The sequence below is a fragment of the Fulmarus glacialis genome, unplaced genomic scaffold (assembly GCF_000690835.1).
Source record: "Fulmarus glacialis isolate BGI_N327 unplaced genomic scaffold, ASM69083v1 scaffold39690, whole genome shotgun sequence".
Taxonomy (NCBI): Eukaryota; Metazoa; Chordata; class Aves; order Procellariiformes; family Procellariidae; genus Fulmarus; species Fulmarus glacialis.
In genome coordinates, this window is record NW_009190329.1 from 2,960 (window position 1) to 23,427 (window position 20,468).

General features: G+C 45.1%; 2 protein-coding genes across 2 annotated transcripts in view; one reads left to right on the forward strand and one right to left on the reverse strand.

Annotated features, from left to right (window-relative positions):
- Window positions 1-16,437, forward strand: part of CIZ1 (CDKN1A interacting zinc finger protein 1) — a gene marked incomplete at its 5' end in the record, with an annotated part of 17,763 nt that extends 1,326 nt beyond the window's left edge. The window contains 13 exons of the mRNA XM_009585189.1: window positions 1,520-1,686; window positions 2,725-2,860; window positions 3,759-3,819; window positions 6,679-6,758; window positions 7,130-7,209; window positions 8,267-8,449; window positions 8,798-8,928; window positions 9,331-9,415; window positions 10,017-10,130; window positions 10,448-10,627; window positions 11,284-11,353; window positions 12,433-12,554; window positions 15,264-16,437. Coding sequence (XP_009583484.1) covers window positions 1,520-1,686; window positions 2,725-2,860; window positions 3,759-3,819; window positions 6,679-6,758; window positions 7,130-7,209; window positions 8,267-8,449; window positions 8,798-8,928; window positions 9,331-9,415; window positions 10,017-10,130; window positions 10,448-10,627; window positions 11,284-11,353; window positions 12,433-12,554; window positions 15,264-15,869 — 2,015 coding nt within the window. The remainder of the gene's footprint in view (window positions 1-1,519; window positions 1,687-2,724; window positions 2,861-3,758; window positions 3,820-6,678; window positions 6,759-7,129; window positions 7,210-8,266; window positions 8,450-8,797; window positions 8,929-9,330; window positions 9,416-10,016; window positions 10,131-10,447; window positions 10,628-11,283; window positions 11,354-12,432; window positions 12,555-15,263) is intronic.
- A 901-nt stretch (window positions 16,438-17,338) lies between these two features.
- LOC104082179 (chromosome unknown open reading frame, human C9orf16) lies at window positions 17,339-17,631 on the reverse strand (the record flags this gene model as incomplete). Its single annotated transcript, XM_009585200.1, has 1 exon — window positions 17,339-17,631. A coding segment is annotated over one exon (293 nt), but the record flags the coding sequence as incomplete, so codon positions are not given.
- Between the last annotated feature and the right edge of the window lie 2,837 nt (window positions 17,632-20,468).

Genomic DNA, 20,468 nt, shown 5'->3' on the forward strand with positions numbered 1-20,468 from the left:
CAGTGAAAAAGGACAAGCCATACTCTGAAGACGGATGTACATATTTGTGTCAGGATAAAAGTCTGACTCCACTCTAGTTCAGCCATATTCCTTTCAGATATGTTTGATGTTAGCATGGGCTGACCTTTTCCCTAAAGCAAAATCTCTTATTGAGAAGTTGTATTTAACTAATATGCCAAGGACCTGAGGCAAATTAGGGCAGGATAAGGTATGTTAATGAACACTCTACATGCACTTCGACTTAGCGTTGTTCCTCTTCTTTTCACCTCCTACATGCTGAGTTGAGTTGTGACTTCTTTTTCAATAATCTACATCAGCTAGCCACAGGTAACATGCAGTATGGTTGCAATGTTCAGTGTGGCCCTTCTCAGGGATCTGAATTTTTTTGGTCATTCGGGTTTGGGTTACATGTAAGAATATCTGATGCTGTAGTATTTCTGTACCTGGGAAACATCAGCATAAATAATTCATTGATTGTATGTGGCTTCAGCAGTGGGAATAGAGAAAAATAAATACTTCAAGTTGAAATAGATGTGCGGTTCTTTAAAGGTACTAAAACAAGAGCAGGAGATGATTTCTTGCTTTATAGATTTTTTTAATACAGCTATATCTTTTTACAGTAAGAGATTATTTATGGTAAGTAATAAGAGATTAGATTAGTTTTGAAGACAGACATGGAGGAGTACTTCCTATTGTGTTGCAGGCTTTAAACAGTGTAGCTTGTTTTTTCAGATTTTGGGTGCCTGTCTCTGCCCTGTTTTGACAGCTTCTAAAAAGCCAGAGTATGCACTAATTCAAGTGAGAAATAAAAAACTGGTTCCCAGAATGGTGGACAGCTTCTGAGGGTGTAGCTGAGGCATCTGGGTACTTCCATTCCCTCACCCCTGAAATGTGGATAGCAAGGACTGCCTTCGTAAGAAATTGTTGAGACTTAGTTAATAGTCTGCAGATGCTGAAAAGAACTGTTCAGAAAGCAGAGCATTATAATTGGAAATGGCAGAGTCTCAAGTGTTGGAGTTTACGTTGACATGTTGAGGTTGCATGATAACCAGGTGGCAGAGAGGACTGTGGAATCTCTTGTTTGAAAAGTCCAGTGTTGTTTTAAATGAAATGCTGTTGCTGGCCTGTGTTGAACAGCATCCATACTATGGTGTGAGCTGCCAGCTGCACAAATGTGGAATGAATTTTCCTTTTTTACGGAGAATTTCTGTAAAACGAGACCTTGTTTGTTGCAAACACGAGCGCTAGTGTGCCCAGATCAAATAATTGCTCTGATGATCTTAGCCTGCAGTGACAATCGTAGTTAAATAGCCTGATACATAGTAATAGTTGCTATTACATCCAATTGTTCTGTGGGGCTGAAGAGGGTAGAGCATGGAGCACTTGTACAATGCCCAGTAAAGTACAGGGTCTTGCGTGGAGGAGCCCTTCCCCTCTCCTTGCTGCTTTACAGGTGGAAGATTTTCTCTCTCTTTTGCACACTGCAGGGTGGTGATATGCTGTGTGTTTGCATTTATAGGAAATTTGCGTGGATTTAACATGACAGCGCCAGCACTGCAGCAGTTTTTCCCTCAGGCTACAAGACATTCCCTCCTGGGGCCACCACCTGTTGGGGTCTCATTAAAGCCGACTCGGCTGGGCTTCCCCAGCCTTCCCTTCCAGCGGCAGAACCGGACCTTTCGCAAGGTGGGCTTGTAGTTTCCAGCTGTTCAGGAGCTTTGTGCTCGGTTTGCACTTGCAGCAGTTGACTGTATTGTAGGTGGAGAACAAAAGAGAAAGGAGAGCGCCTTACAATGAAAACTACGTTTTGCACCACGCTGCTGACACAGAAATGCAGAAATAACTCCATCCCTAAGGTTCTTGTGGTCCATATTTACATTTATGATGCAAAGACTTCTTACTTCTTGCCCAAGAGAGAGAATTCCTCATAGCAGAACTGTTTAAACCTAAGATATAAAAGGAGCGTTTAGAAGTCCCAGCTTCAAAGTAATTACAATAGAAGAAATCCTGGCTGAGTGCTTTACTCTTCACAGAGGCCAGAGTTCTGCCCCATTAGCCTTCCAAAGCAATTTGATGTTCCCAAACGATTTGCTCCTATCACGGACATGTCACTCTGCCTCTTTGGGCTGTTTTCCCCTTTTTTAAGATCAGGAACGTATTTGTTCTTGTGGATTTTGTAAAATCTACAGGTTTTTTTGTAAAAACCTTTCTCACTTCCCACCATTAAGACCTCTTTTGTATCCTGAAATGGTTCTTGGAATAATTGACTGGTACTTCTCTCCTTTTAGATTAGCTTTTTCATATTTGGCCCCATTCTGTCAAAAAGATGTGCTGGATAAGGTAGACTTCCACTCTTGAATTGTCCTTTCTCCAGAGTCGAAAGGAAGGGGGATTATTTGGGACTATTTTTTTTCCTGCCTATACACCTCTTGCCAGAGTCCTTCTAAAGTGATCCTACCTTCTGCAAGCAGCAGGGTCTCCTACAGCTGCTACTTGAAGCACTGGAGAAATGTCATGGGCTGCCTGTGGAATTAAAATGCATTGCTCTGTTTAACCATGTAAACTTGCCTGAAGCAAGACAGTCCATTGTAAACTATCTATTCCTTTCCATTACCGTGTGCTGGAATTCCTGTTCCTGCCCCACAGTAAAATTCTGGTGCTCTGGGCAGTGTGTTGGGTTTGAGAAAGGACCGAGAGCTGGCAGTGACTCTCTACCCATTGCAGGACTTCCAGAGGGTCCCTGACAGGAAACGGGAACTAGATCCTGGTTCTTCATCTCAGACACAAGGTGATGAGAAAATGGAAATCCCAGAGGGAGTGCAAGCAGGATCAGAGCAGAACAACAACTCACCATCCACAGGTAAGAAACAAATGCTTCTAGACATGATAAACTTCTTTGCTATTCCTGCAGCAAAGACTGGAGGTGGCTTTAGCCTTAATCAGCTACATTCCTCTCTAATTGTAAATACTTAAACTGCCTGTGACAGGCTTCTGCTATGTGCTTCATATATCCTTTCTTCCTGGATATTTTAGTTTTTTATAAGCTAGCTCCACATCTCTTGCATGGAAGCCTGTCAGAACTTACTTTGACAGTGAGCCCCTTTTAAGATGGGAGAAAAAATAAAACTGGTTTGAAATTAAAGCTTCCACTTTGCCTTACCCATGCTGAACTCAACATCTCATGGAGTCAAACACATGAAGCAGAACCAGTTGCAATCAACACACTAAGGAAAAGATGAGTTGAAAGAGTACTTGTACTCTAGTTGTCAGAACAGAAACTGCTGGCACTGAATCTCTTACAGTGTCAGACACAATACAGATGTGGGAATGTTACTTCTGACTGAAGAGTGCCTAATCTAAAAATGCAGGCATATGATGAGGTTGTGACCAGTGTATATGCAGTGGGGAAAATTACCTGATTAAATGGTTGCTGTCAGGTAGGTATGCCACCTTGGCTTATATTAATGTTCCTATGATCTGGGCTCTTGTCACCTAGGTATAGGACTGAGACCCACTTGGTAGACATAAACGTAGATTTCTTCCTGGACGACACGTCATACAGTGACATCTGCAATAAAACTTAAATCTCTTAGGTCATTATCTAACCTTGTCACTACAATTCTCAAATTCAGAATAAGCAAGTGTATAGCATTATTTGCTCTAAGAGAGTTTTATTGGCATTGGCCATTCAGTTAGGGAACATGCTCAAGGTGGCATGGTCTGCTTTGCTAAGGAGATCTCCTTCTGTGTTCCTGCAGAGCCTAGAACTCCTACAGAATCTGTGTTGAACATGGAGCCTGCAGCAAAAAGACTGAAGAGGTATTTATTGAATGGGGTATTGAAATAGTTACTGGGTTTAGAATTATTGTCTAATTTTATTTTCTAATAATTAGGGCTGTACTGTGCAGGTCTGATGTCTAGCATGTAGGAGGTATTTCAGATGCTTGTGGACAATTCAGAAAATCTCATGATGCTTGGTGAGATCCAGGGTGTTGTAGGGTCTCTGCTATGGGTGATCCAACTACGGGGATGAAAAGAGATGCAGCTCATGTAAACATGCAACAGTGGAGTTTGCTCATTTGTTCTCCTGCCTGGATTCTTGTAAGAAGCAGAGAGTTTCTTTTCTATTCTGATTTGTATTCTGATTCTCTAATTTTCTTCCCTAACTGTCAAAAAGAGAAATGAGCCGCCATGTATCAGCAGAGAGGAAAAGCCTTGGAATATGTTAGGTTACAGTAGGTGTAGGAGAGGGTAGTTTGAGAAATGAGAAAGGGAAGGGAATCGCTACTCCCTAGTATCCAAGCCTGTATCCATGAGCGTTGAGTTCTGTATCCCTTCTGCAAAGATTGTCTTGCCAGTACTCCTGTCTGTTGGGTAAAAATAGACAAAGGCAATCCTATTAACCGCAAGGGATGCGCAGCGCGCAGGCATGCTGGCCACGGCAGGCCCATCTTGGCACTCCCTGCCTTCCTGGGTGCAGGAGAACAGACAAGGCAGTATTGCCATCTAGTGGGAAGGCACGTCACGGAGCTCCTGGTGCCATCTGTACAGTGCTGTACCTCTCCCAGAACTGTCACTGTTAGCTGGTGCAGAGGGAGAAGAGGAGGGAGTGAATACAGATTTCTGGAGGCATTGATCTGAGAATTTTTCAACATATGTTAATGACTATGAGTCAGGACTCCTGGGTCCTCTTATGTTCCCTGTTAACAATTCACCGTGTGGTTTTGGACAAGTTTCTTCACCTCTCTGTTTCCCATCTGTAGATTAGAGATTAATGGCTAGCTTTAGGGAGAATATTCCAGGATTACTTTGATGTTCAGATATTACCTTGATGATGTAAAACATTAAAGAGTGATAAATATTATGTGAGCAGGGACCATCGTGAATTATGGACTCTGATTAGCAAGAAAGTGAATAAATTCAATTAAAGCTAAGTCAAATGCATTTGAGCGTATGCTTTGTTAATCTGTTTGCCAAAGCTAATTTAATTTTAATTACATTAATATTTAGTCGGGTATTAATCAAAGTCCTGTTACATACACTGAAGAAAGAATCAAGTCTGAGGAATGACAGATCTCACTGCAGCAAGCCTGCTATTAGGAAAATCCTTTCCTAAGCAGTAGTTGGGGACTGCCCGATTTGATGCATATATTATGGCTGGTGTTTATTTAGAATAGATCATTCCTTAGCTTTTTTTGGAAGTGTTTCTGTTTACTTACAATGAATTTCAGATGATGGATCTCTGAAAAAAATAGTTTACTGTTCTCGTATTAATTTTCACAGATGAGAAGGGCATTCCCCCCATTCATGTCACAAACTTTTGTTTCATGCTTCATTGTTCCATTTCCCTTTGGCTAGGAATACCATCCTCCTTCTTCATTTCAGGTTTTTCCCACTTCTGCCTTTTCTCCTATGTACCATCTGTATGCCTGGAACAACATCCTCATTCCAGTGCAGAAAGCACTCATCTTCTTCAAATCCTTCTTGAACACCCACTTCTTCTAGCATGGCCTGACAAGTATCCATATAATATCATTTCCTCCTTAGATCATGCTCGTGATGGCTTTTGCTCCCTTAGATTGCTCCTTAGATTTGCAGTTTAGACTGCAAACCCTTGCCCTGGAGTGCTGTCACCATCTGTGTGTGGTATAGTGTTGAGCCTGCTGGCAGCACTTGACAAATAATGTTAATGCCAACCACTCTTGTTTTCTTCGTGTTTGCACTGCCCAAACCCTGCTGCATATTTATAGCCATGTAACCCAGTTACATTATCACTTATCAATCTGATAAATTATGCGGTGCGTGTGTTTGGATCACTGGATGCAGTACCTGCACAGTCTGTGTTCTTGCTTGTGCAGAATGTGCTGCTCCCTGTTGGCAGAAGGACACCAGGGTGGGATGTCGAGCTGGCCTGAGAGAGAAGACATTCAAGCCATGGTGAAAAGTGTTAGCTCTGGTGGAAAAATGGGGGATGGAGAAAGACATTGTAAAGTACACTTTGTGGCCTCTGGAAGTCAACTGTTCATTCTCAGCAGTCCCCTCAGGATCTTTTTTTTCTCCTTAGCAGATCACCAGTACCAAATAAAACAGAGCAAAGTCCTTTTGATTTATGTCTTGTACAGCTCCACTTCCCCCACAAGCGGAACTGTAAGGACTCTGGAACGAAACATGACTGATATGAATAGAGAACAGAGCAGGCAGTTATGATGAAACCCCTGTAAGACACCATTGAGAACCCGTTCAGTTCTGACAGGTCTTTCTTTGTTCCCTCATGCACAGAGCAGCCTGGAGTACTGTCTAGGTATTGCAGTTTCCCTGCAAATCACCAATCAAGACAGGAGTGAGCTCTCGGAGCTCTTATTAAGAATATTTCCTGTATGAACTTATTTCCCTGCAGGCCTTTTGCAGGAGAGGGCAGTGATCCAAAAAATCAATTGTAACCTTCTTGTCCAGATTATTTGGCTGCTGTTTCTGAATCTGTTCTAGAATGCCCACTCTTCATCGTTTTTATTTATTTCTGCTGAATCCTTGCCTGAAATACCACTTCCAGTAGCTTATTGATTTGAGGGTTTAGTGGAAAGTGTGGTAGCTTAGACCCCAGCCTGTGCCTTGGTTTGTCTTCTGAATCTCTTCATCTGTAACATGGCAAATAAGGTTATTTTCTTGATACCCTTGAAGTGTGACCGAGGAGTCTGCACTAGAGGATGCCACAGACAGCAAGGAAGCAGGAGAATCAAGCACCTGTGTCCAAGCTGATGGTGAGTTGCTGGGCACTGTGATTTGCACTTTTAGAGCACTCCTTGCTGGAACTGCACCTGTAGATCAGCATCTGTAGATCCCGTGGGTCTTGTCAGAAATGTCCTCCCTCCAGTCATACAAGGTGGGGAAAGGAGGAGAGAATCTAGAAACCAAAGCCAAACATAGTCCCCTAAAACGTGTTGCCTACCAAATGCAAATGATGGGAAGTTTCCCTCTTTAATAAAGGATTTCTTTGGAGAAGGGTTTGTGAACTGGGCTTATGGCCAAGAGCACTGTGAGGAAAGCTCCCTGACTTAATTCACCTGCTGCTTTGTTTTTTCTGTCATTGCTATTTTGATTTAAGGCAGCTAAAAGGACTCTCTCTTCCTAGGTACAGACAATGCAAAGGAGTACACAGCTGAAGATCTCTCTAAAGAGAGGAAATTCTCTGAGGAACCAAAGGCTCCTGAGGTGAGTAGACACCATCCATGCAGGGGTGGTGCAGAACGTACAACCTCCCCCTCCATCCCAGAGAAGCCCGTTGCCACTGGGAACCAGGTGGCACCCACGTCTGGAGCTCTGTCTCCTCCTGTAAGCTGTTGTCCCTGGCAATAAGGCATAATATGTCTGCAATTAGTGCGCAGTCTGCTCTGACTTGCTGCTTTTGTGCCTCTTCTAGCCTGTACCTTACCTACTGCTGGCTGTTTGTGGATGCTGGGGTTCATTAAGATTTCAGTATTCATCTGGAAAGATGGAAAGTTGAATTGAAAGAGCCACTGAAAAATAAATGTATTGACGGCCATAGCTAAATACATCCTTTACGTTGCTGAAGAGCAGATGTAAAAAAAAATCTGGTGATGGTAGTAAAGGTGCGGCTGCTGTGGCACTTGCCATCACAGCAGGTATGAGCAGATAGTGTGTCTGTGCTTTTGAAAGGCAGCTTGGAAAAATGAGACACAGGTGAAGCCAGCAACCTGATAGTCTTTTGCATGAAATACCTTGCCCACATCCTAGATGTTAAACCAGGATCTTATGCTGTGTAAATCTGTAAGCAGACAAAGATTTAACCCATGGTATGAGTCAAACTTGATAGTCTTCCATAATTGGAAACATTTGTTGATGTGATCGAATGTATCATCCTGCCCTTGTTTGAGTTCCTTACTCCATCAGGTGTGGTGCTGAGTTGCTTTTAGTTCTGCAGTGGAGAAATGTGAGCTGATCGTGTCCCTTACCAACGCATTGTTTGTTGCTCCAGTCTCCAGAGACTGGATCATACAGTGTCTACAGAGGCTGTAGAAACAACCATCTATACTAATAGCCCTGGTACTATGACACAGGGATCGCTGATTTAGTAGCGTTGGGAGAAGGAGTGTGTATGAGAGTCTTTCTGATCAGCCTCCTGTGGATTCAAGGTTAAATGCATTTTCTTAAGGGGTAGAGAGCTTAGGTCGCATACAAAAAGCAGGTGTAATTTTTAGTGTCTTCTAACTGAGAGATTGGACTTCATCTTGACTCCTTCTTTTGGCAGGTGTTGAGCTCTGGAGGTTCACTGAAAGTGACTATCCAGCAGAGCAGTGAGAGCAGAGCTATCAGTACAACAGCTCTGAAACCAGGGCACTGGACCTGCGAGGTGGGCACAGCTGATCCCAGCCCTGAATCGGTCCTTAAATTCTACTGTTATATCTGCAAAACCGACTGCTGCAGTCAGCAGGTAAAAATCCACAGGTCTGACTGGGACATGGGTGGTCAAGAAAAGTGAATTAGATGACCAGCTGCCATGGAGAGGTGCAGCAGGAGACTTGTTAGCAAGGGCTCATGCTTCGGGAACAAGGAACATAAAAAATCATGACAAGCATGCAGGTAAAATAAACCTCTCCTGAGGAGTTGGGAAGCAACCTGCTAGAGAGTGTATGTGGATCCACAGGCAGCCATGCTCTTAAGCTTTTATACCATTTCATTGTTAAACAGCAGTCAAGAGAATGGAAAGCATAGCTCATACCTATTATTTTCTGTATTTTGAATATAGTTGAATGGATTTTTCTCCTAACCTCTCTCTCAGAATTTCCAATCCCACATGGCTGGCATTCAGCACCAGCAGCGACTTGGAGAGATTCAGCACATGAGCAATGTTTGTTTTGTTTCACTACTGCCCATGGTGAAGGAGCAGAAGGTGCTGGCAGAGAAAGATGGGTAAGTGTTGGTCTGCGCTAGAAAACACAATCTGAATGTGGACCTACGTGGGTTCTAAAATTCCTCACTGCACCAAGGTGCCCCTGTGTTCTAGGTAAGGTACAAAATCCCTCTGGTTTCAGGGGCCTTAATCTCCTTCAGGCAACTTTGTTCCTAGTTGACTTTGACCTGCTGTGTAGTTTTTAATACAGTAGATCAGGTCAGAGACTTGTTTTAACTGGTGCCTTTCTGTCAGTGTGAGCTAAAGCAACCTTTATAAATGGCTGGGAAGGGGAGAAGATAAATCCGAGCCTATAAAGATAGGAATGCTGGGGAAAACAATGCCGAGAACAGATTGCAAACTGCAGTGTTCCATGGAGAATGTAAAAAGGCGTGACTGAGATATATCCGTTGTCACTTCAGAGAGACCCAGCAGCGATGGTGTAACACTTGTCAGATACACTTCACAGGGGATCTAATCAAACATCGCAGGACCCAAGAACACAAGGTAACAGCCATAGCATGGATTTCACCTTTGCCCTGACCTTTCATGGGGATTGAGTGGAAGTGTCTAGCATCTCCTGCTCCCCAAGCAGCAAAGGAAAAGTGGTTGGAGTGGAGAGGTGCACAGAAAGTTCTGCCAGTAACATTCTCACTGTCTTAAGGGCACTGGCATGCTACCTCCTGCCTCTGAACGCTGGCCTTGTTGGAGCTTCCAGTTGCCATGCTGTGTTGGTATAGCCTGAAGCACCTCTAGTTTATAATTCTTGGCTTTTCTCAGTAAATACGGCCTACCATACTCACCTAATCAATTGAATGGAGGAATTGGTGGGCAGCCTGTAAATTTTCAAGCTAAAATTTAGGCAGGCCATTATATTTATTGGTTTCTACGGGAGAAGTGCCAAAACACCTTTTATAAACCACATTTGTTTTGCTCTGCATCTTTTCCATCTTTTTGGCAGATAAAGCTAGGGAGTCCTTTCTGCTGAAAAGATACTCTGTTTTTGTGGTCTCCCTGTTTTAGATGCAGGGCTGTGACTTTGTTTCACTCAAGATTTATGTGCATTTCTCCAAAGTGCTGACTTACTGGATCATCCCTCTTTCCTTAGTTGGCCAAACGCTCGCTTCGTCCTTTCTGCACTGTCTGTAGCCGCCACTTCAAGACGCCTCGCAAGTTTGTGGAGCATATGAAGTCCCCTGAGCACAAACAGAAAGCCAAAGAGGTAATACTGCGCAGGACTGGAGGCAGCTGCACTGTAGAGCAGGTTAACTGTCTGCTTCCCTGACTATCACAGGGATGAAAGGAAGACGCGCAGTTCTTCCAACCCTGTTTTAATTTTCATCTTTGGCTGGACTTCGATTGTTAGAGCCTAAAGAAATTGAGTGAAAAAGGGACAAGGAGTTAGATGTGTCTAGAAGCACGATAGCTTTGTGCCTCTTGCAGTCCCTTCTACTCATCAAATGCAGTCTGTTCAGAGTCTGGGGTCTTCCTTGGTTAAATGGAGAGTTAAATCTGATCTTTCTTTTCTGTACCTGACAGGTGAGGCTAGGAGAGAAGGAGTTGGGCAGCCCAGAAGATTCGGAGGAGTTGATCACAGTGGATGCTGTTGGCTGTTTTGAAGATGATGAGGAGGAGGAGGAGGAGGAAGAGGGGGGAGCTGGTGAGGAGGAAGACCTTGATGTAGTGCTGATGGAGAATGAGGATTCTGCTGCCAAGCAGGTATGCCATGCAAAAGGAGAAGGAATGATCTACCTGAGAATCTGCTGTGGGCTCCTGTGACTTAGTTGGTCTTGGCTGGTTGAGCTCAGGGTTTCAAGAGTCCAGTCAATCTTGCACTCTACAGCAGGAGAATGGGGGCTCTGGGGTTCTTCCACAGCACAGGACAATGCAAAAGAGAATCAGGCATTACGTGTGGGATGCAGGAGGGTGTTTCTGCTGTGCTGGACAGCTCCTACTGGTGCCTTCAAACATTACCTTGTTGTTGAGAAGCATAAGCAGTGTTTTTTCACGGGAAAGAATTTCTGACAGACATTGACGTAGTCTCTTTGAATAGCCCAGCAGCAGCTTGGTCTCATAGCAAGCATATGTGTGGAGGTTTATCTTGATAAATATCATTTTCCCAGAAGAGAACAGTTACCAAGAAGGAGGTACATGGCTAAGCTACTTCAGGCTTGGAGTGCAAGGGGCATTTTTAACCCTTGTAATGAAGTGGCCTCCTGACATTGGGTTTTGTATCTGGCCCTAACTAGATGCTGTGCAACTCTTTCTGGTGTGTGAATCCTCTGTTTTGCTTCCAAGCTTACCAGAAAAATAAAAGAGCCCAGGAAGGTAATTGGCATAGATACAGTAGGCACTAATATTCTTTTGGTTTCCAGACTGGGCTGAAGGAAGTGTCTTTGGAGGATTACGAAGGAAGCGAGAAGTACTGTCCAGACACAGCCTATGGTAAGCAAGCGGAGTTAAGCAAAGGCCCACAGAGCCTTCTCCGGCCACATGTTCTATCTGTAAGAGAGGGTGGTCTCTACCTACTGCTGTAACGACTTCCTGGGCCATAGTGCTCCAGCATCTGCATCGGACTGGTGCAGGTCACGGCTGCCTGCAGAAAGGGCCAAACGTTGCTTTATTACTGTGTGATAAAACATAAGGATGTGATTGATGTTTGTCAGCTGCCTTTTGCTTTGAAGAAGAAAGGACGAGAGCCAGATACCTTACTAAGGTAGGAAATGGAACGAGTAGGGCAGGAGTACTGAAAAAAGTAGGTAGCAAATGAGGGATGCTCTGGAAAGATGGAGCCTGAAAGCATATTGATGAGAATGCTTTCCAACAGAAATGCAGCTTGTATAGAGATACTGAGCAGTACTGACAGTATCGAGCTCTCTGCCAGAGCCCAAACTGTGCATGTTTCCTCCGCTTCAGAACCCCCACGCTCTACCTAGCGGTTATTCAGACATGTTGCTGGACTGGTGGGCAGTGTTGCCTCCAGATGGCTGTCTCTGGTCCCCACCCTGTAAGCGATTCTGACTTCAAACCTCTAATGGCCACTCGTGTTGTGAGGAGGGCAGCTCTGCAGAGGCTGTTTTGTGCCCAAGGAGAGCTCTGTTTACCCCAATCTTCCATATCGCTGTAACCTTCCACTATCGTGTGGCAGATGGAATAATGATTCATGCTGTGAATGTTCTCTGCGTGTTCCTCTTGCGCGCCTGCTGTCTTCTGCTTGGTTTGATCCCATTACATTAGATCACATGTTCTCTGTAGTTTTCCATTGTATTCTTTTTTCCTTTCTTTTCCCCTTAATGCTCTGTGTAGTTTCTTTGCTCTGGCAGCCAGATTCTCTCTGAATATCAACCACACAGCCATTCCATGGTAAGATGAGATATTCAGCAAGTCATCTTGCAAATCCCTGATTAACAGAAGCAAAGCTTTCCACTTTTCTTTTTCTCCCTCCCCTTCCCTTTTAACATGCTTTCATTATTTGAGTTCCATTCAATGTGATCTGTGATTTCCCTTCCCCTCCCGTTTCGCAGGCCTGGATTTTCTGGTCCCCGTCGCAGGTTACCTCTGCAGGCTGTGTCACAAATTCTACCATAGCGACTCTGCTGCCCGGCTCGCACACTGCAAGTCCCTGATGCATTTTGAGAACTTTCAGGTTAGACCCTTTGGCAATTGCATGGCCTGGCATTTGTTACCCCCGTGTGTGTCTCTTCAGCGAATCCACCACGTTAGCTGTCTTGTCTTCAGTTCATTTCCATCATCCTTGGTGTCCATTGTGCCATAGCTTTCTCCTGGTGTGCTCTGTGTTTGTCTCCCATGACCCCTGTAGATCTAAAACCAGTCCAGTCCTGCTTCCCAGCTACTGCTGCTGTCATCTTGTTGCCCATTTCTGGCTGGAAATCTTCCTCAGAGTGTCTCCTCTGTTTGCTGAACCTGTGGAGTCTGTCATTCTGAAGTCTAGGCCTCTTCTCTGTTAGACAGATTACAGGTGGGTCAGGATGGGGAAAGAACAAGAGACGGATGCTGTTCCTTTTAAAGAAAGCTGTTGTTACATATGCATCTTTTCATGCAATACTGCAGGAACAGCTCTTTTAGCCAAAATTGCGGGTGTGATTTGTCCAGGAAGGGGCCTGGTAAAATGAGGTATTCACCTTTACATTACAGACTCTTTATGTGATGGAAGCTACAAGCTGGTGAGAGTCCATTTGGTCCCCAGGGTCAGCCTGCAACAGGAAGTCTGTCTGTCTGTCTGTCTGCTACCCTTTCCTAGAAACTCCTTAGCACAAAGCTCTGCCAACTGATGCTGTTCCTTTGCTTTACTGGCTCCACCTAAAGAAGCCGTATTGCCCTTTGCTGCTTTCGTATCTAGAAGCTTTTCCTACTGGGCTGGCCTGGAATCTGCCTCCATCGTTCTGTCCTTGTTGACTTGCCAGGGGGTGAGGGGCCTGGATTAGTAGCTTGTGGTGGGTACGCAGGGCTTGCACTGTCTCTGCCCTCTCCCGTGACCACTGCCTGGGCCCTGCCTGTGCAGGAGAATGGTATTCCTTGACCCTGGCAAGGAGGGAGGCTCCCACATTGACTTTGTCTTCTGCCTGCACCCAAAACCTGCTCCAGCAAAAGCCGTTGTGCTTCCTGACCACAGATGTATCCAGCTTTTGTTAGTGTTTAAACAAAAAAAAAAATCTTAGTGTTTTTCTGCTAGTCTTCAGACAGGTTAACTATTCCCAGTCAACTGTCACTGCCTTCAGAAAAGGGTGAGGTGCTGCAGAAGCCAGCACTTAGAGCAGTGGATTTGGAATGGCAAGTAGCAGGAGAAGATCACAGCTGTTCCTCCACGGTTGCTCATCCTCTCCCACTCTTGCAGCTAGTCATTTCAGGAATGAAGGAACCGGCCTTGCAGTTTTTCTGGCTTATTTTATATCAGCTTAGAGTGAAACTGCAGCAGCAGTGTGTATGCCTCCCATTTGGCCCATTTAGAGCTGAAATCGGATGCTCTTCAAATGGATGCCAGAGTGACCTGGAGGGATTATTTATGACAAGAGTCCAACCTTAAATATCTGCAGGCAGATAACTATTATTCTTGGCTGCTTAGGTACCTTGGAGTTGCCACAGTCTGAGTTAAATAATTGCCAGTTTCTGGGGTACTCTCACCAGAGTAGCTCAGGAGAGGGTTTCAAAGCAGAGAATTGTCTGTTGGTGAGGCAGTTCACAGCATCACTCTGAAAACAAATTGGCATGCACCTGGTTTAGTTTGGGTACAACATTATGACTCGACTGATCTAGTTCCAGTGTGTTATGATATTGCGCATATCCCATTATTTGAGGACAGGAAAAACCAAGCCTGCAATGAAAAACTGAATTACAATGTGGAGCTGCCTGTTTGATGTGCTGTAATTCCACATTGCAGGTTACAGTAGCACTGCTTAAGGCAGTGGTGAAAGCCAGTGCGCTCGAAATAGTTTCCTCAAATTGTCAGGTCTGATGCTAGTGCCAGTTCAAGGGACACTTTAGCAGAAAGCTGCAAGTGAGTTGATTGTGGAGGGAACTGTTGTGGAAAAGAGGAAGTTTTGTTTTATTCCTTTCGTTCATGCTCTGGCTGGGTCTTGAAGACCAGATTCCTACTGCATGTTAGATGCAGCACAGAGTTGCTGTTTTTCTGAAATCCAGTCTTGATAATGGCTAGTAGCCATTTTAATCTTTTTACAGACCTCTACTGGTTCATCACGATAGCTAATGCAAATGAGTCATTTTATTGATGATATGCTTATCTTTATTCTGTAGAGAACCTCAGTACCTTGTAACAAGAAGATATTCTTGATATCTTAGTGTTCCTGTCAACAGTTTCACTGGCTGCACAGATTGTATCAGCAGAGTGAAAAATTTTAAGCTTTCAACATAAGTCTTGCTTTAGCTGATTAAACATTAAATCACATCTCTGTAGCTGAGGACAGTGCATAGCCTCATGTGTCCAGGGTACATGTCCAGAGTTATGTCCTAGCAGTAGCTGAAGCAGGAGCTGTCACTTGCACTGTTATATCTACAAAATCCTGAGTCTGAATGAGATTAACAGTTGCCAAAACATGATTTTTGTCTCAGGAGCCACAGGTCTGCCATGCACTTGCTAAGCGTTAAGTAATGCGAGAGGGACTTCAATTTTTAATATTCCCCTTTTCCTCACAGGAGCTGACCTTGAAAGCCTCAGCAGCCAGGCCAGGAGAGCTGCTGAGACAAGTTGTGCCCCTGCAGATTCTAGCTGCCACTCACCACTGTTTTTGTACAGGTTTTCCTGGACCAGCTGCTACTTACTGCAGTGACAGTAGCTGAGCTGGGCTTGTCTCTCACGTTGGTTTGTTTGTATTTGCAGAGATACAAGGCAGCGAGGCATCGTGCCACAGCTGCCTACCCCGAGGCTCCTTTGCATTCCCAGGGCTCCAGCTCCCAATTGCTGGATGATCTGAAACAGCCTCCTGCTACAACAGCAGATACCAGCAGGAAGATGAATGATGATCGTGGGATAGACAAGGAGGGTACAGAGCTGTCAGCCCTGCAAGAACAAGCTTCGAGGTCTCCGGAGGGTAAGGGTGAACTGGCCACCTCTGTAGCAGAGGGCAAAAGCCTAACCAGCGTGACTGACGATGTATGTGGAATCATGGTTGTAGAAGAAGAGAATCTACAGGAAGAGAGCAAGTCTGCTACCACTAGTGCCGACTTCCCACTCCCTGAAGAGAACCGCACCGTGGGGGAGTTGCTGGGACACGCTGTGTCTAAGGAGGAGGAAGCCAATGCAGCCAGGCAAAGGGAAGGCACAGACGACTGCCAGGATCCAGGGAACGGAGGGGGTTTAGGACAGAATGAGGCAGCAAACGCAGGCCAGGAGGCAGCGGCAGAGCCTTCCTCCCTAGCCAAAGGTGAGACAGCCAGTCTTACCTCTGCTGGGTGCAGACGCTCTAGTAGGCGCAAACCCAGATAGAGTGGCCTTAAAGGAAGAGCCTTTACATATGATATTTGCTGGAAATGTTTATTTTCTGAGTCTTTTAATAGAGCAAAAACCTTCAACTTTACTGCTGTTTTTATTTTAAGAATAAAATAAGCCTGGCTTTAGCGTGTCTAATACAGGATGGTGTTGGTTATTACTTGTACAGTTGGGATACAGCAATTATGTGGAAAGACTGAGGCTTGGATCGTTGAACTTTAAAGAAGACGGTCATGTGATTTCCATAGGGGACAAAGTTCATGAAGTAGATGGATGCAAACATACTTCTCACTTTCTACATTGTTTGTAGTTCCTCTCGTTTCCTTTCCAGGCAGAGGAGAAGTTTATCTCTTGGGAGACTGTGTATCCAATTCTGCCTCTCAGAAGTTTCCTTTCAAAGATGCACACTCTTGGACAAGCACTGTGGCCTAAGCTAGGCAAGAATCTGCATCTTGGTCCTTTGTTAATACTACAAGGCTTAATACAGTCTGTTCTCATAGTGGAGACCCTCAGGAACAAATATTGTTTCAAACTGATTTTAATAAAACAGATTTCTTATAAATAACTCCTTTAACTTTCAAAAAAACTCCTTTAACTCTACAGAAGTAGAACAGTAAGACTCGCTTCACAGTGCTGGCCCCAGGCCATCCTGACAGGTTCACAAAGTTTCAGACCAGAATGCTCATGCGTACTCTTGTCAAAATGTACAGGGAGGACTCTGCTCACAGCCCACGGCAGGCAGGCCCCTGTCTCTTTGCTCTGTATATCTAATGCTGTGTGGGGGCGAACCAGGCTGCTCTGCCTCTCTCTAAAGCCTAAGTCCTTAATGGCAGCTAAAGAGTTAACTTTCAATTACAACAGTCAAAAACATCACCCTGGTAGCTTGTCTTGGAAGGGGACAGAGAGTCCAGTGATCTGGGACCATCTGCCAGTATTTCTTACATCGCAGTTAATGTCAATACTGGGGAAGCTGTAGTTTCAAGGCAGGAGCTGGCCTAGGGCCCCCCCTCTCAAAGTCTGTCACCAGAGTTACACTTAGGGGCAAGCCTGGAGTCAGGACAGCCCCTGCCTGCTGTGCCTTTTGAAGGAAGAGGCTAGAGCCGTAACACTCCTTGCTTGGATTTAACAGTGCAAAAGAGCAGAGATCGTTTTTCCTCTTTGTGAAGAGGGCCTACTTGCAAACAGCCTGGATGGCATCAGGTTTCCTACAACCAGCTTTACCCAAATGTCGGTGCCAGGCTCATGTTGGGGAGCAAAAAGAACCAACTCTCCTACATCCACCTGTGTGCTTCTGCACCTATCACACAGCTAAAGAAAAACAGAACATGTAGGTCAATGGCAGGACACAACCACAGGAAGGAACAAGTAACAGGCACGAGGTACCTCTTCTATTCAAGTTTTACGTTAAATTGGTGACCAGTAACTGTCCCCTTAGCAATACCAACTGAGAGTTTGTGGCCAGCACGCTAGACAGGAGGCTGTGATCCCTGCACATCAGCTTCCATGTTCTGCTGCTCGCTCTGCTGCTGGAACTCCAGGCGGGTCTGGCGGCTGGACTCCAGCAGTTCTTTCAAGCAGGCGTGTAGATAATCATTCTTCTCCTCCAGGTGATCCAAGCAGGAGTTGATCTGGTCCAGCATGGAGTTTATTGCTGCAAATTCTAAAAGGAAGGGAAATGAGAGACTGAACAATGTAAGTATATTGTCACTGAAGGCAGCGAGAGCTCTTGCAAAATATGCCCACAGTATTTTGGCTGTGCCTTATCTGCCTCTGGGTGCATGAAGTAAAATGCAACTGAATCCTGCATGTGTCACCGATCAAATTGTGTTCACCGATCAAATGAGACCAATGGAAAGCTGGAGGACTGGTAACAAGCTCTAAGGCAAGGTACCTGTGGGCAGTCCAAACCTGTTCTGCGCATATCTGACAGCCTTTGATCTCATACATGAATAGCTGACCGCAGGCTGAGTGCTATCATACAGCGATCCGCATTGCAACAGTACCGAATAAACCCCAAGGACAAGTTAGCCTTTTTAGCCGCCTTGGGGATCATCTTTTCTGATGAGGGTGCAGGCATTCTGGCAGCGTGCCGAGGCGTTTGCTATATTCTATGACTTATTTGTGTAAGGCTCCCAGGCTGGGATGTGCTTCAGAAGGGCCTGGCTGGGGTCAGAGTGCCAAAACAGCACAGCCGTTGCTGTGGCAGGAGCAGGGATGAGCCCAAAGGTGCTGTAGGGGCACGATTATTTCCAAAGGGAGGTAAGTGTGGGGCACCAAGTTCAACCACGGGATTTTCATGCACCATTAAGGCTCTGGGTACTTCAGATTAAAACCAAACTCATGCAGGATGATCCTGACGGTTGCCTAGGTACAGCTTCTTATTCACAGCATCTGTTTCAAGTGCAGAAGTGTGAGCCTCAATACAATGGCATTTCAGAGTGATGCGTATCAGCACTGTCAATCAAATGATGATAGCTCTGCTACTGTGATGAAACGCTTGCTTTTGGACTGCTCCAAGCAATAGTCACACCATCCTCAAGAATAACAAAAAAACAAACTGAAAAACCAGGAAAGATAAACCTCTGATGACAAGTTACTCAGGAACCCCAGGGGGTTACAGGAGACCCCTGGCAGAGCCAGTCCCACGTTTCCCCTGAAGCTGCATGGGCTGAGCGAGTGCAGGGAGGCCGGTGTCGAGCTGTGACCTGCGGGCTGACAATTGCAAGGATCGTGGGCTGCAGGACAGGGAAAGATGCCCGCGTGGGTGGGACAAGCCCACACCTCACCGGCTGGGGCTGGCTCCTCTCCACCCGGCTCCTCTGAGCAGCTGGGGGAGCATTGGAGCCAAGCGTGACGCACAGTGCCTGGCTGGAGCGCTGCTCTGCACTAACAGAGATTATAAAGAAAGTGAGGAGGATGAGGACGTGCTCTGGGCACCCTTGTCCTATGGATGAGGGTCGAGCCGTGCTGAAATCCCCCAGCCTCACAAGCCCAACTTTGCCCCTCTCGGCTGCCCCCTCGGCACTTTCATAGGCAGGGTGCCCAGAGCCGCCAGCGCACCAGACCCAAGTGCTGCCATTACCAGCAGCTTTAAAAGAACTGTGACTATTTAAATATTGCAGTCATTTGCATTCTTAATAGCTAAGGAGAAGTTTCATTATAAAGAAAAAAAGTCCTCCTTTTCTTATACTACTTTGCAGCCATTCACAGCAGCGTTGCAGCCTTTAATTCTCTGGAGAATTGTGTATGTTGCATTTAAGCTTATTTATAAAAGTTTGGCCTCGCAGGTATATGCAGAGGTGGCATTATAAGCAAGAGCACTGTTGATGTCCTTGCATTTAAAAATCAATCCCACAGACACATTCTTTCCAAAAAGCAGGCAGTTAGCTCTATTTTGCAAACCCTGTTTCAAGGTACGTGATCCCTGAATGTCCATGAGTTAGAGCTCTTTACTTCAACCTAATATTTGGTGCACCACATTCCAAGTAAATGGTGAGCAGATCCCAAGCAGATACGGTAACTACTTCTGACAAGTACCGTTATTCAACAACTTGGCAAGAAGTCTGTAATCACAGCAGGAGCCTAATTGTTGGCAGTGCCTAGAGCTCAAGCAAAGGCTATGTAAGTTTTGGGAAATAAAAAAAAAAAAATTAACAATTTTGAAATAAGCTGTAAAAACATTTTATTTTATTGTCTTCTGTTAGTTGCAGGCTTGGTGTATTTTTGTGGAAACTGAACCACATCCCTTAATGAAAATGTTGACCGGGAGTATGGCAATTGCATTGTTTACTCCTCTGCATTCTTACAAGAACAGTTGCCAAAAATAAGGTTTCCTATTTGAGATCAAGGAAAGTGATCCACAGCTTCAGCTCCACGAGACCAGGAAATAGCTACAAACTTTTATGACCAGCTACTGCACGGAAAACCCCAGCTAATTACAACTTAATGCAGAGACTTGATGTAGATCAGATTTAGTGACTTTCTCTGTCACATCCAATGTGTCTCTTAGCTCTTCAAAAAGTTTGAAACGCAAATCGCTGTGATGATGCAAAGCAGTGAACACTTTTGGGGTGTTTCAGGGCAAAAACGATCCTCCTGTCGCTGCAGGTGGATCACAGCCGTAACTACGAGATTCACCTGCGTGGGTCACATCTGGAAACTGAATGGTGTTTTGGGAAACAGCATAACCCAACTCTTCACCGTTTTCAAGAGTAGTGAAGTGCTTACTCTTTGAAAGATTTCCAATTCTAAGAGTGACCTGTACATACACATTACAGCTCTGCCGTTGTCTCACTCGCTCCATTGGCTTTTCCTAACTGGACAGGACAGTATCAGAAACTTCATACCTAGGCACAGTAGAAATACCCAAAAGTGGAATTTGCCAAGCTAATTCATTAAATTCACTTTTTCCACCCACAACTACTTCTCCCAGATCTCCCCACATGATCCGTCCTGTGGTTTCAAAATCTGAACGTCCTCTTTCTCCTTGGTCATCCGCACCCCGTACACCAGCAAAAGCACAGACTAATCTTTTTCACAAGAAAAAGCAAAAACCCAATACCCTAAGGCAGCGTGCACGGGCTCAGTGCGGGAACC